Raw genomic sequence first — 14757 nt, forward strand, 5'->3', positions numbered from 1 at the left:
ATGCCAGGAGCAGCACCAGGCATATCTAAAAATGAGATGTCAGCCTGGTGAAGCTATAACACAGGACTACTTGCGTGCCAAACAGCATAAGCAGCAAGTGATAGACAGAGCTAAGCGATTCCACAACTAACGGATCAGATCTAAGCTCTGCAGTCCTGCCACATCCAGTTGTGAACAGTGGTGGACAATTAAACAGCCCACTGGAGGAGGCGGCTCCACAACTATCCCCATCCTCAATGATGGGGGAGCCCAGCACATCAGTGCAAAAGATAAGGCTGAAGCATTTGCTCCAATCTTCAGCAAGGACTGCCTAGTGGATGATCCATCTTGTCCTCCTCTGGAGGTCTCCAGCATCACAGATTCAGCCAATTCAATTCACTCCACGTGATATCAAGAAATGGCTGAAGGCACTGGATACTGCAAAGGCTATGGGCCCTGATAATATTCCAGCAATAGTACTGAAGACTTGTGCTACAGAACTTGCCGCACCCCTAGCCAAGCTGTTCCAGTACAGCTACAACACTGGCATCTACCCGGCTATGTGGAAAATTGCCCAGGTATGTCCTGTACACAAAAAGCAGGACAAATCCAACCTGGCCAATTACCACCCCATCAGTCTATTCTCGATCATCATTAAAGTGATGGAAGGCGTCATCCAAAGTGCTATCAAAGGGCACTTGCTTAGCAATAACCTGCTCACTGATGCCCAGTTTGGGTTTCAGCTCCTGACCTCATTGCAGCCTTGGTTCAAACATGGACAAAAGAGTTAAACTCCAGAGGTGAGGTGAGAGTGACGACCCTTGACATCAAGGCCGCATTTGACTGAGTGTGGCATCAAGGCACCCTAGCAAAATTAGAGCCAATGGAAATCAGGGAGAAAATTCTCCGCTGGTTAGAGTCATACCTAACACAAAGGAAAATGGTTGTGGTTGTTGGAGGTCAGTCATCTCCATTCCAGGACATCACTGCAGGAGGTCCTCAGGGTAGTGCCCTAGGCCCAACCATCTTCAGCAGGTTCATCAATGACCTTCCTTCTATCATAAGGTCAGAAGTGGCGATGTTCGCTAATGACTGCACAATGTTCAGCACAATGCATGACTCCTCAAATACTGAATCAGTCCATGTCCAAATGCAGCAAGACCTGGACAATATCCAGGCTTGGGCTGACAAGTGGCAAGAAACATAAGCGCCACACAAGCGCCAGGCAATGATCATCTCCAAGAAGAGATAATCTAACCACCACCCCTTGACGTTCAATGGCATTACCATCACTGAACCTCCCACTATCAACATCCTGGGAGTTACCATTGACCAGAAACTGAACTGGATTAGCCACATAAATGTTGTGTTACAAGAGCAGGTCAGAGGCTAAGAATCAAGCAATGAGTAACTCACCTCCTGACTGGTCAAAGCCTGTCCACCATCTACAAAGCACAAGTCAGGAATGTGATGGAATACTCCCAACTTGCCTGGATGAATGCAGCTCCTAAAAGACTCAAGAAGCTTGACACTGCCCAGGACAAAGCAGCCTGCTTGATTGGCACCACATCCACAAGCATTCACTCCCTCCACCACCAACGCACAGTGGCAGCAGTGTGTACCATCTACAAGATGCACTGCAAGAAATCACCAAGGATTCTTAGACAGCACCTTCCAAACCCACAACCTCTAACATTTAGAAGGACAAGGGCAGCAGATAGATGGGAATACCAGCACCTGGAAGTTCCCATGCATGTCACTCACCATCCTGACTTGGAAATATATTGCAGTTTCTTCACTGTCACTGGGTCCAAATCCTGGAACTCCCTCCCTAACAGCACTGTGGGTGTGCCTACACCACCTGGACTGCAGCGGTTCAAGAAGGCAGCTCACCACCACCTTCTCAAGGGCAACTAGGGTTGGGCAATAAATGCTGGCCCAGCCAGCGAAGCCCACATCCCGTGAATGACTAAAAAAACGGGAGTGGCGCCTGTCGCACATGCTCTGCCAATTGTGTCTAACCAGCAGTTCTTGAAAGGAGCTTGTCAGTGCAATGAGAATTATTTGATAGTTTGTAGATCATTTTTGTGGGTTTTATGTTCTTCCTAATCCCGCGCCAATTTAAGAGCTTCTTAGCTGTAGGTATGAACACACATCAAGGAGGAGGAAGAACAAGGTCAGGCTGAAGCAAAAGAGAGTCCATCAACATTCAAGGAGATTGCAGCCCACCAAATATTCCATCTCCCTATAGATTCAAGCAGCACAAGTCATATTGAGGCTTTATTGAGGAAGTATGTAGTGTAGTTCAGCAGAGAGGCAATAGGGCAATTCTGTCACATACTATAAGATGAACTGCAGCTACTCTTACCGACCTGTAGTGAAGAGTCTAACTAAACTCAACCAAGTGCTTGGTAGGACGAAAATCTTTAATGGAAAATCGGGCATGAGTTACTCACAATCGCCATTCACTCAGATTGTGAGCAGCTTGTGATTGATTGTGCAATAAGGACTTCCATTTCAACAACTCTTATGTCCCTGCACTGAAGAAGGAATTCTACCCCTGGAGACTGAGGCTAAGGGAGCATGAAAAGATGATCTTTGTAAAATGCAGTGGAGATTTATAATTATTGCACGCAAGTAAAATGGTACAATCTAAACCACATGCTGCATTAATATTAAGTGAAAACAGGACCTAGAGTAAAAATAAGATCATATGGTACAGTTAATTCCAAAATTTCTCTAATAACTGCATGCAAGTTGGAATTCGTGTAAAACTTCTATAAAATGTCGATAAAGGGACCATCATTGTTCAATTAAAAATAAGGCACAGGACAAAGAAATGATAAAAAGAAGCCTTTTATGTAAGAGAACGTTAAAATATTTTACAACAATATTAAATAATGATTTTTAGAGTGCTAAACATATGAAATATTAATTGAAGTAATCATTATTACCATAGACATATTCATATTAATAGAAACATATGATGGTCCAATGAAGATAGGTTGTGTATAAATAGGGATTGTGGCACACTCTTGGAGCTACGGTAGAGTGACTTCCTTCCAAAGCAATTATTGGTCTGTTGGAAAGGGTATTTAGAGTTTATGTTTTTTTTTCAGTACAAGTTAATACTGATGATGAGTAGGCTACTATTATTTTAAAAAATTTACACTGTAAAGTTGGAAGAATCGGACCAAAGGTCTTTCTGAAGGATGGGAGCATAATTGGATATTGTATCCTTGAATAAATTTTCCTTTTGTAGAATTCCTTCTTCAGTGCAGGGACATAAGAGTTTGTTGAAATGGAAGTCCTTATCACACAATCAATCACGAGCTGCTCACAATTTGAATGGATGGAGACTGTGAGTAATTCATGCCTGATTTTCCATTAAAGATTTTCATCCTACCAAGCTCTTGGCTGAGTTTATTTAGCCTATTCACTAAGGATCAAATTAGGGACCTTCCCCATCTGCATGGCTCAGTACCACTCCAAGTGATGCATTTACCAATGAAACCTCCGAGCACATGGCACATCGGGGGTAATTTCCTCTCAGCGACTTTTGCCGCTGATTCACCTATGATAAAGAGACTTACACCGACTGTTAGCCTGGACAGGTAATTACACAAGAGTTTCCTGGGCAAGAACCATGGAGACGGGAGGACCTGTTCCTTCAAGTCTTCATTCTATGGTGACTTAACCGCATCTGGATGAGTTGAAGTCTCTCTCTTGTTAATCCTACAAAGTAAAGATGACCAAGTTCATTGCCTGTGGTATTTGGTGGGGTTGCGGTGAGTACGTAGATGACGGTTAAGGCCGATATGTGCCTGGAAGGTTCTGCTGCAAATAAGACAGTGTTACAGACAGGAGGGGCTTTAATTTAAGACAGCCCTGATTTCCCTCCTCACCACCCATCCACAAACAGAAAGATGTTCTTGATTTTTGATTTCCCCCAATTATAAATGGTGACATATTTTCCCCTACCCCTCAGTTTTGGAAGGATCTAATCCTCTATTAATAACCCCACAGCAAATTTGAGATAGGGTAAAATCAGAGGGTTAGTTTATTTTACACATACTCAAAACGCAGAGAGGGGCTGTCGCTATGTAACCCTGGTACATTCACATAATTAAAGAGGGATAAAGGAAAGAAAGAGGTATAGGGCAAAGACCACAGAAAAAAAAATTCTTATTATTTCACATGAGTCCCGAGTCCAGTAAGTCACTGTCCAAGGAAGGTTCTTTCAGTTCACTTTGTCTGGCAGAAGTCGTGGTCTTTTTCCTAGGAGCTCAGTTGAAGGCTGAGGCAGGTGAAGATACAGTAAAGTATTCTTGTATTCTGGGAATTAGTTCACTTTGTAATCAAAATGCAGGATTCTTTCTGGAGACCAGGCTTTGAGAGAGACAGAGGTCAGAGGCAGGCTGCTATAGCCTGGGGTCTTGTTATCTCCTCTGAGGCCAAACAGCAACTGAAGTTAGAACCCAAAAGCTGTATAATTAAAGCAATTCAAACAGCTCAAGTCTCAGTCATGTGACAGGGTAGTTTCGGGTCGAGCCATTCAGCTAATGTTATATTTTAAGGCCTGCTTGTTAAAACCAATTGTATTTTAAGCAGGTAACTGTAGAACCATTAGCACAATGTTGGAGACGAGGAGTCACAAATAGCTCTGCCTTTCTCCAGTGCTAGCTGAGGCAGGTGTCTCGTCTACTAGTCCTTTGTGTTGGCTTGGCTGGAATGCTCATATAACGTAAAGGGAGTGTCACATTTCAGGAGGATGATGAGTACACCTTTGTCCATTGGAACTGCTCAGAATTTTCCAGAACTACCAGCATGTGACTAGCTGTGGTTATTTTATCAGCTCAGCAATTGTCCATTTTAAAAGAAGAATTTTAAAAAGAGAATATGGAAGAGGAACAAATTTCTTTTAGATTTATTGTTCTTCATGCCTTCTTGGCATGACAATAGGATACCACAGATGGTTGAGTTTTGGACGAATTGTTGGCTTGGGATTTCCTCTCTTGCATTTTCTGTCTGCTTCTGATACGCGCTTGATTTCGAAGGAGGCTGCACCATTTTTTATTTGGTTGCACCAGGTGCAGTGATCCTGGGCAAGTTTCAAAGCTCCAAAGCAAAGCCTTCAGAGTGTCCATGTAGAGCTTCCTTTGATTGCCATGAGAGCCTACCCCAGGCTCAGGCTCTCCGTAGAAGGTTTGCTTTGGTAAGTGAATGTCAGGCATCCTGGCTACATAGTTGTGACTGTTTCAGAATAGTGTGGACACCTGGCATGCCAGCTCGGGTGTGGGCCTCAATGTTTGGCACTTTGTCCTGCCATCTGATCTTCAGAACCTTTCGAAGGCAGCTCAGGTGAAAGTGGGTGAGCTTCTTGGCATGATGCTGGTATACAGTCCAATCTTGCATGAGTAGAGCAGAGTAGGTAGTACTATAGACTTTCAGTTTGGGAGGCAGACTTATCCTTTTCATTCCCAGACTGATGGTCAAAATCTTCTGAAGGCGACACTTGCTACGAAAATTCTTGCATGTGACATCAATATAGACAGCTCGAGTGAATGAAGTTGAGTTGAGAAAAGTGAGTAGATATAGGAAGGTTGTATCTACTCTCTGTCTCTTCACCTATCTCTTTGCACACCCTGGACCTTCTGCATCAACTCTGCAACAGGTGGCTAGCTAACACTTAGAGTTGGCAATGTTGAACCAGCACAATGTTACTTGTGGCTAAACTCACATTATTGGTTGATTCTGCACTATAATGCAAAGTCAACTAATTGAAATAATTGGTGCACTCACTGTGCTTAGCATAAGATGCTCTGTGAGAGTCTAAATGTGCGGAGATTGCTTCACCAGGTGCCAGCAGCTTTAAAAAGCTGCTGAATTGTTTGGTGACCAAAAACAGTCTGGAAATAATGTTTCTATTGATGGATTGACCTGTCTATGCTAAGCATCGGGGGACCAAGAGCAAATGCCAGTCCTATTTGGAGGAGGGGCCAACAGAATTAAATAGGTTCAATTTATTTATAAGTCTCCCTCATTTGGAGTGGGCATGAAAAGATTAGATCTTTTATTCGGCACTCCAGTCATGTTCCTGAGGTATCTATTTAAATAAACTCCTCAGCCTTGCCTGAATTCTCCATGCTCAAAGTCACGCTATGAGGTGCCATATATATTGTGCACTGTGTCAGCCCTAGGGCTTAGTGCCTGCTAGTATGGAATTGCAGCGATCGTATTATTGTCTCAATGCTCTTGATGGTTTCTCACCTTGTGGTTTTCTTTGATCTTCCGTTCAGCAAAAATAAGAACATTGGGGTTAATTTTCCAAGTTCACACCAGCATTGGGAAACCTTGCCAATGGACACAAAATCAAAGGCAATGTAGCCAAGATTTTCCAAGATGCACACCTGGGAGGGCAAAGCCTTCTTCTGCCCGTATATACTTAGAAAATCACCCCATTTTAATATTATCCTTTTCTCTTTCACACTTTAGTTCTGTGAATTGAATTTGTGAATTGGATAGATTTTTTTTTCCCTCTGGACAATTGATCATGCTTTATGATGTTTAATGTATGTCATATTTTAAAAGGGTAAAATGAAACTTTAATGAGGCTTTTATAATGAGTATTGCTGAAAAAAAAGACATGCTGTCGAAGTTTTTCATCTTGCACTCATCAGGACAGATTCGCAAGAACACCAAATCTCAAAGGGAACAACTATTTTTGTTTCCTTTAGGTTTGGTGTTCTTGCAAATCTGTCTTGATGAGTGCAAGATGAAAAACTTCGACAGCATGTCTCTTTTTTCAGCAATACTCAAGTTCTGTACTACCAAACAACTATTTTTTTTATTGTAGCTTTCTTTCATAAGTCAGGTTTTCTGAAATAAGAGATTAATATTTGCGGAATAAGATGATTAAGTGATTCAATCCAGACAGTCAAAAGAATGAGTTGTCTTTTTTTTTATAAACAGAATTTTGTTAAAGAACAGTAGAAGGTTCAAACAGCCAGGAGTATTACTGAATATACTTCAATGAGATACTTATGGATGGAGCATCAGTGTCTCAGTAAAACCTTGCGTTTACGTAGTTCCTTTCACATGTTAATGAACGGGCTTAATGAATTACATTGGAAGTCAAGTCACTTCTGCTAAGTGGGAAATGTGACAGCTAATTTGCACAGGGCAGAATATGAAGCAAAAGGTGGGGAAATGGATTGCAGGCTGCTACAATGTGGTGGAGCTTCACTCCACTGAGTCACCGGTTGACAGGAGTTCCACATCTCCGATCCAATACAGAGACCATGTGCTTCCCATGGGATGCATGAGGAACTCAAAAAGATGCATAACCCCAGGCTGCACTCCTACAGCTTCTACTAGGTCCCTACATAGAGCTAGAGGACTGGGAGCAACTCACCAATGGCAGCAATTACAGGGGATTTCTAAAACGCTTCTGCCATTAATGCAAAGGAGTGAAAAATGAAACACATCAGAACCAGTCAACAAGCTATCAAATTAGTTTGGAAGCTTTTGTGTTTACCTGGTCTGCAAAGCCATTCGCAAGAGACAAATGTGGAGCTGGATAAGAGGAGAAAATCTGCGCTGTTGCATTTTCACCAGTTATTGCCAAGTTCCCACCATCAAAAGCCATGAATGCATCTAAAAAGTACATAAAGATTATTGGAGCAGGCAGCGATTCCCATGTCTTAAACGCAAATGTGAAAATGCCGGACTTACCATAATAAAGCCCAAAAACTGCTGCTGACCCAGCAAAGGCTCCTGCAAGCTGAGCAAGGCAGTAGACAGGCAGTTTCAACCATTGAAGCTGTCCCAGCACACACATAGATAAGGAAATAGCAGGATTCAGATGTGCCCCTGGAACAATATTAGACATAATTACATTTTGGGGGAGAAAGGTCAAATATTCTGTGTCGTATTTTCCAGTGATAGTTATCGCATTCCATGCATTGACCACATGGCAATTATACCGGAGCAGGTCCTGTATTTAGACTCACAGCTTGAAGAAATACTCAGAAGTATTATAACCCATTGGCAGCCAGAGAAGTCTAAGAAATGACAGGTGTAACTATGACTGAGCATCTTAGTAGCACCGATGGCAGACATTTCATGAAGGACCTTCCCCCCCCGCCTCAAATTTAAATTGACATCCGTGGAAAAGGAGCCAAAGAATTTTTTCTGATTGCTTCTTGAACAGGTCTCACTGCCAACTGTTCAATTTCAAGATCAGAGGCCAGCAGCAACATTTTAACAAGAGGCATTAATGACTGACCTGCCTGAGTGTTGTTCCCATTCCACCACTGGATCTTCATTGCAGGTGAGTCAGAACCAAGGGCACAAGAGCTTGAGAAATAGGAGCAGGAGTAGCCCGTTGACCCTGCCCTGCCATTCAATATGATCTTGGGCTTCAACTCCACTTTCCCACCCACTCTCCATATCCCTTCGTTCACGAGAGACTAAAAATCTGCTTATCCCAACCTTAGGTGTATTCAACGATGGACCATCCACAGCCCTTGAGAGTAGAGAATTTCAAAGATTCACAACACTTTGAGTCAAGTAATTTCCCCGCATCTCAGTCCTAAATGATCGGACCCTCATCCCGAGACTGTGCCCCCGTGTTTTAGATTCCCAACCAGCAGAGACAATCTCTCAGTGTCCACCACTCAAGCCCCTTCAGAATCTTGCATGTTTAAAGGAGATCACCTCTCATTCTTTGAAACTTCAGAGGATATGGGCCCAGTTTACACGGCCTCTAATCATAGGAGTTAGGCTGTCACCATAAACCCAATTCGAACACTCCAAGGAGACTCCCAGTTAATGCTTTTTGAACACATGCTCTTTTAGTGTTCAATGTGCGGAATTGTCAGTGCCTCCTGGTGTTGGGAATGCTCAGCGTGAGCGAGCAACATGGCGAGAAGGCCAAAAATCGATTTCACGATGTTGTGAAACCCGTTTGCGATTGTCCACTCTGCCCGTCAATGGCCTGACCACATTTTCCCACCATCGGGCATCAGGGAGCTCATTGTTATACATCTGCAAATCATTATAAGGCCAGCCCACCGGAATCATCCCCCCCCCCATGCTGGATTGTCTGTCCATGTCTACGTGCAAGCACGCCGACGGGTTTCACAACGGCATATATAAGGCGTGCACTTGGTGGGCTGCACTTTGAGGGGAACTCGGACACAGTAACATTGGGTCGCCTGTTTGACTTCAAGGTTGAGGCACATTGGAGTCATAGGGGCAAGGGCTGCCCTGCGGTTGAGGCCATTTGTAGGGGATGCAAAGGCTGCACTGCAGTTGACGATAGTGCACAAGCACGTGTGGGATTGGGGGGAAGGGAAGTGGCCACGCATTAGGGAAACTTTGTATTGAATGACAACTCCTCTGCAGCTGAGACTGTTCAGATGCAGCCACATTGATATGCGTGGAGTCGGCCCTCTAGCTTATCTGCCCACTCAAGCAATGCAGAGGCATGAAATTGCCACCAAGTGCTCCAGAGCTTTTCATTCCTTGGACACAGACCGCAAAATAATGAGCGTTTTAGTGGATTGCAGAACAGCTGGATGACTGGGCACGTTGTACAATCTCCTTGCTATAGCTGGCTGTGGAGCAGTCATCGGGGGAGGCGCTCACAGCTCCTCACAATTTCATCATCCCCGTTTGGACCAGCCTCCCCCAGGGTTCAGGCTAACAATGCAGCCTTGCAGCGCAGGTTAGGAGAAGCCTGCGCCTGAGCTGAGAGCACAGCATACAGTCCAATGGGCAAAGCTACCGCCAATCGGTCAGTTGGAGTGGGGCGGAGATGGGTGGGGTTTCAGGCAGCCATGCAGCGCACAGCACACTGGCCATCCAGGTGGTGGCCAACACTCTCTGGGATGTGTTAAGGGGGCTTTAGACTTAACCAAGAGAGGTTCTTAGTACACTCATGCTAACCCACGCGTCTCTCTCTTTCATCTTACAGGAGGAGTACATCAGGAGCATGGAGCCTGGTGAATTAGCTGTATGCCTCGTGGCTTACAGAGAATGAAGATGACAGAGAAGAGATCGACTGATGTGCCTGGCTGGGCAGAGGGAGGAGCAGCACCCTCAGGAAGAAAGGTTGGTCCCATCTGCCACTTGCTGCAGTATTTGGCGCCACAGGGACATGGAGGACATCCACTGCCAGTAGCTGTGAAAGTGACTGTGGTGCTCAATTTTTATGCCAGTGGCTCCTTTCAGGGCTCCACAGGTGACCCCTGTGGGATATCACAAGCCTCCACCCACAAATGCAATCCTGAGGTCACGGATGCCATCCTTGCGAGGGCACACAACTTTGTGTATTTTGCCCGGGACCAAGACAGCCAGGACGCAAGAGCGATTGGATTTGCCCAGACCTCGGGTTTCCCACAGGTGCAGGGTACGATTGACTGCATTCACGTGGTGCTCAGACCCCCATTACAACATGGGGTCAACTACATCAACTGCAAGGGCTTCCATTCGCTGAATGGGCAGCTGGTGTGCGACCACCACAAACACATCCTGTAGGTCTGCGCACGGTTTCCAGGGAGTGTCCATGACTCCTACATTCTCAGTCGGTCACAGATCCCTGGCGTCTTTCAGGATCCACAGAGACTGCAGGGATGGTTCCCTGGGGATAGAGGCCGTGGCTGATGACGCCCGTGTAGTGGCCTCAGACAGCAATGGGACGAAGCTTTAATGAGGCTCATGCTGCAACTCACAACTTGGTGGAGCAGACCATTGGGATGCTGAAGGTGAGGTTCCGGTGCCTGGACTGGTCTGGTGGAGCCCGGCAATACAGTCCACAGAGGGTGTCACGCATCGTCATCATCTGCTGCGCCCTTTACAACCTGGCGCTGCAACGGGCAGAGGAGATGGCGGAGGATGAGATGAAGGAACTGGAGGTCTCCTCTGATGAGTAGGATGCCAATGGGGATGAGGGTGAGGAGATCCTTGAAGGCGACAATGATGGCAAGGAAGCTCTTGCACTGGCCAGATGAGGCAGGCATGCTCGGGAGGCCCTCATAGATGCTGGATTTGTGGAAGATGGTGATGACATGCAGTGAGGAGCCACCATAGACCTTCACACAGCCTCTGTGAATGTCTGATTCCTGTCTGTCCGAGGGCAGCTCACTTGCGCTCCATGATCAGGGTCATATCATAGAGGTGCAGCCGTGACACTTTAAAAACACCTGATCCTTTGTCCGCCTTCAGCACCTGAGCCCTTCAGGAGCACAGTATCACTGGTCACAAATGCTGAAGAGATGGGGGCCAGCCCCACCTTAAAGGTGCTGAGATCACACAGAGAGAATGAGGGAACTCTGTGACGCCTGCCCACAACATTCTGGCAGCAATGACCAGCACCATCGAGGTGCAGGTATCAGTAATGTGTCCAGGGAGGGTGAGGCCGGTCCATCACTTTGGTTTGAAGGCTGCATAAAGCACAGGGAAGAGGCCCTGGAACGAGACGCCTGCCTTTATCTTGTGCAGAAAGGTTTCACATCTGAGTGACATGAACACTGCTCATCAGAACAAGGTGCCATAGGCAGGGAGACATTCTTGGGAGTTTATTTACAATAGTGAACATTATGTACAAGCGACTAACACCCGTGCTCAGGCTGTGCAACTACATCTTCTTAACTTTCATAACCCTGCTGCTACCTCTTGCTGCTCACTTGGACATCCACAGTGGAGGCAGCCTGCTGACTGCTACGCCCTGTCTGTGATGACCTTGAAGGATGTCCTCCAGGGGACCAAATCTTGGAGGGTCCCGGCCTGCTTTCAGGGTCCTGATGTGTGGCAGTGGCACCCTCCTCGGCCTGTGGAGCTGGAACGGCTGAGGTCACAGGAAAAGGGGATTCGGATGGACCGGACACACCCTGAGTCACCTGGATGGATGGCCCCGGGGGGTACACCTGCTGATTCTCCTACCTATGGGTGCCCGAGGGCCCCTGGCTGACTCCTAGAGGAGAAGGGGTAGCTGGAGTGAGACCGGGCTGCCCCGCACCCCTCTTTGCTTGCACAATGTTGGAGGCCAACTCTGGCGTTGGCAATGGAATTCAGCCCATGCAGTAGCTCAGGAGCAACGCCCTGGATCAAGATCACCATGGCGGCCGCCATCCTACCAGTGTTGACCTCAGTGCTTTGACATGCCGGCACTGTCACCTCAGCCTGAAGGCGGACAGACTCCTCCATCGTGCCTTGCAATCGGTGGAGCGCAGTGGACATCCCTTCCTGATGTTCCTGAGCTTGCCTTTGCAGCTCCAGCAACTGAGACATGACCGAGTTCAGAGGCTCATCACCTGACTCAGGCTCAGCAAATTTATGGCCTCCAGCAAACCTCCCAAGTGCCAGACATCTGGGAAGTCCCTGCCTTCACCTGCTGTGGATCGGATGGTGCCATGTGCTCACCAGATTGTGATCCCAAGGTTACTCTAAAGCTCGGTCCCATCGTGGTGTGTGTCTCTGTGCTGGTGGAGGGTGTGGGTGAGCGCTGTGATGGGACTTCAGGGAGGGTTTCAGCAGATTCCTCTTCTGAGTTTCCCTCAGAGCTTGATTGGAGGCCCTGGATTGTGGACTCTCTTGGCTGTTTCCCAGATGTACCTGTGAAAGCAAGGGGAGATAATTAGTGCATGGCAGTGGCCTGTGAAACAGGACACATCACTCACGGCATGGTTGTCCGATGGATGTTGCACTGCTGGATCCTCACTTGGTTGAGCAGTGCTGACCTCACCATCAGCACAGGAATGGTCCAGGTCCTCAATGGCCAGCTGTTGACTCTGTTTTCAAAGTCTGTGAGGACCTTGATTCTAGGCATTCCTCCACGGGTCTGTGACCTCTCCCTCTTGTTGTGTGCCATCTTGTCCTGCATGAATAGAGATGGCGAGAGTGTAAGCAGGATGCCTGCCAGACCAGATGATAAGTGTGCCTGGCACGTGCGGGTGGTGAGCGGACCCACGAACAGGATGAGAACAATGAAGGTGTGTGTGAGGGAGAGAATGGGGACGTCCCTTCAACTGGCAGAGTGAGGGCCCTGTGGATGTGTGAAGGGTTTGTGAGTGTGTGAGTTGAGAGCGATGAGGAGTGACTTACCCTGGCGGAATGGAGGAGATCATTCATCCTCTTGTGGCACTGGATGGCTGTCCTCTTTTGAAGGGCGTTGGCGCTGACCACCGCTGTCACTGCCTCCCAAACCGGGTTAGTGCTGTTGCTGCCCATCCTGCGGACAGAGCGGTGGTAAAGCTTATCATCCCAGGCCTCCACTGCATCCAAAAGGTGCTCGAGGGACGCATCACTGAACCTGGGGGCAGCCGTCTCCTTGTCTTTTGGGACCATGTCTTCCGTGCAGCAGTCATGGGCTGGAAACACCGGGAGGTGTGCGCTCAGCTGAACTTTAAATATGGTGCTTGACGTGATGAAGCGATGAGGCAATGGCATGGCGGGCGAATGAGAAACAGTGTTTTTCCTGGGAACGCATGATTGATGTGGTGGGTTTGGGATGATACAGCATGAAAAGCCACAATTACAGCCTGCTACTGCACTTGGTGCAAATCTGGGACCAATGCACCCAATGTATTTCATATCTAAATGCTTGTTGTGAATTAATAATAACAATAATAACCAAACTGCACCATACCATGGAGCGTGGGCTGCAGCTTAAACACTGTTCCACTGAGTTCTCAGCCCCAATTGTGTTGCACTGAAACATATCCATATATTTCCTGCAAGACGAGGAACTAATCGAAAGAAAGAAAGGATGTCCATTTATACAGCAGCTTTCACGACTTCAGGATTACCCAGAGTGCTTCACAGCCAATGAAGTAATTTCGAAACACAGAACAGGAGATGGGTTAAGAGCGGCGAGGGTTGGTAAAATGTCAGAGGAAGGCATCAGGAGGGAAGCCATGGGACCTGTCGAATGCTGGGAATGCCAGCGGTTTACTGCGCTAGCTAGTGTTGGGTGGCCAATTAATCCAATTGACTGGCCTATTGATGGCCATTTTACACCTTGTCAGCATTTTAACAACTTGGGAATGGACCTCAGCTGCATGGGGAGACTGCCAGGTCCATCAATGTGGCCTCCTGGTGGCTTTCCAGGGGGTTCCTTGCTTCCCTTAGGCTCCATATCCCATGGAGGGGGACCCCAACAGCAATGGTGACTTCCCTGTTGCCGCTGCACTGTTTCCCCTCTGGTAGTCGCAGAAGCTCAGTTTAGGTTCCGCCAGGGCCACTCAGCTCAGCTGATCTCATTACAGCCTTGGTCCAAACATGGACAAAAGAGCTGAACTCAAGAGATGAGGTGAGAGTGACTGCCCTTGACATCAAGGCTGCATTTGCCCGAGTGTGGCATCAAGGAGCCCTAGCAAAACTGCAGTCAATGGGAATCAGGGGGAAAACTCTCCGCTGCTTGGAGTCATCCCTAGCACAAAGGAACATGGCTGCGGTTGTTGGAGGTCAATCTCAATCCCGAGACATCGCTGCAGGAGTTCCTCAGGGTAGTGTCCTAGGCCCAACCATCTTTAGCTGCTTCATCAATGATCTTCCCTCTCATTTGCCCGCCATGCCAACACCTCATCACTTCATCGCATCGAGCACCATATCATCATAAGGGCAGAGGTGGGGATGTTTAGGTATGATTGTATAAATTTCAGCACTATTCGCGACTCCTCAGATACTGAAGCAGTTCATGTCCAAATGCAGCAAGACCTGGACAATATTCAGGCTTGGACTGCTACTTGGCAGGTAATATTCACGCCATACAAG

At 47.0% G+C, this 14757-nt stretch overlaps 1 protein-coding gene across 1 annotated transcript in view; it reads right to left on the bottom strand.

The window, feature by feature from the left end:
• LOC144668369 (aquaporin-9-like) overlaps positions 1–14757 on the bottom strand; it is a 93544-nt gene that overhangs the window by 18385 nt on the left and 60402 nt on the right. The window contains exons 3-4 of the mRNA XM_078530313.1: positions 7714–7851; positions 7517–7635 (exon numbers count right to left, since the gene is read on the bottom strand). Coding sequence (XP_078386439.1) covers positions 7517–7635; positions 7714–7851 — 257 coding nt within the window. The remainder of the gene's footprint in view (positions 1–7516; positions 7636–7713; positions 7852–14757) is intronic.

Source organism: Cetorhinus maximus, chromosome 26 (genome assembly GCF_964194155.1).
Source record: "Cetorhinus maximus chromosome 26, sCetMax3.hap1.1, whole genome shotgun sequence".
Taxonomy (NCBI): Eukaryota; Metazoa; Chordata; class Chondrichthyes; order Lamniformes; family Cetorhinidae; genus Cetorhinus; species Cetorhinus maximus.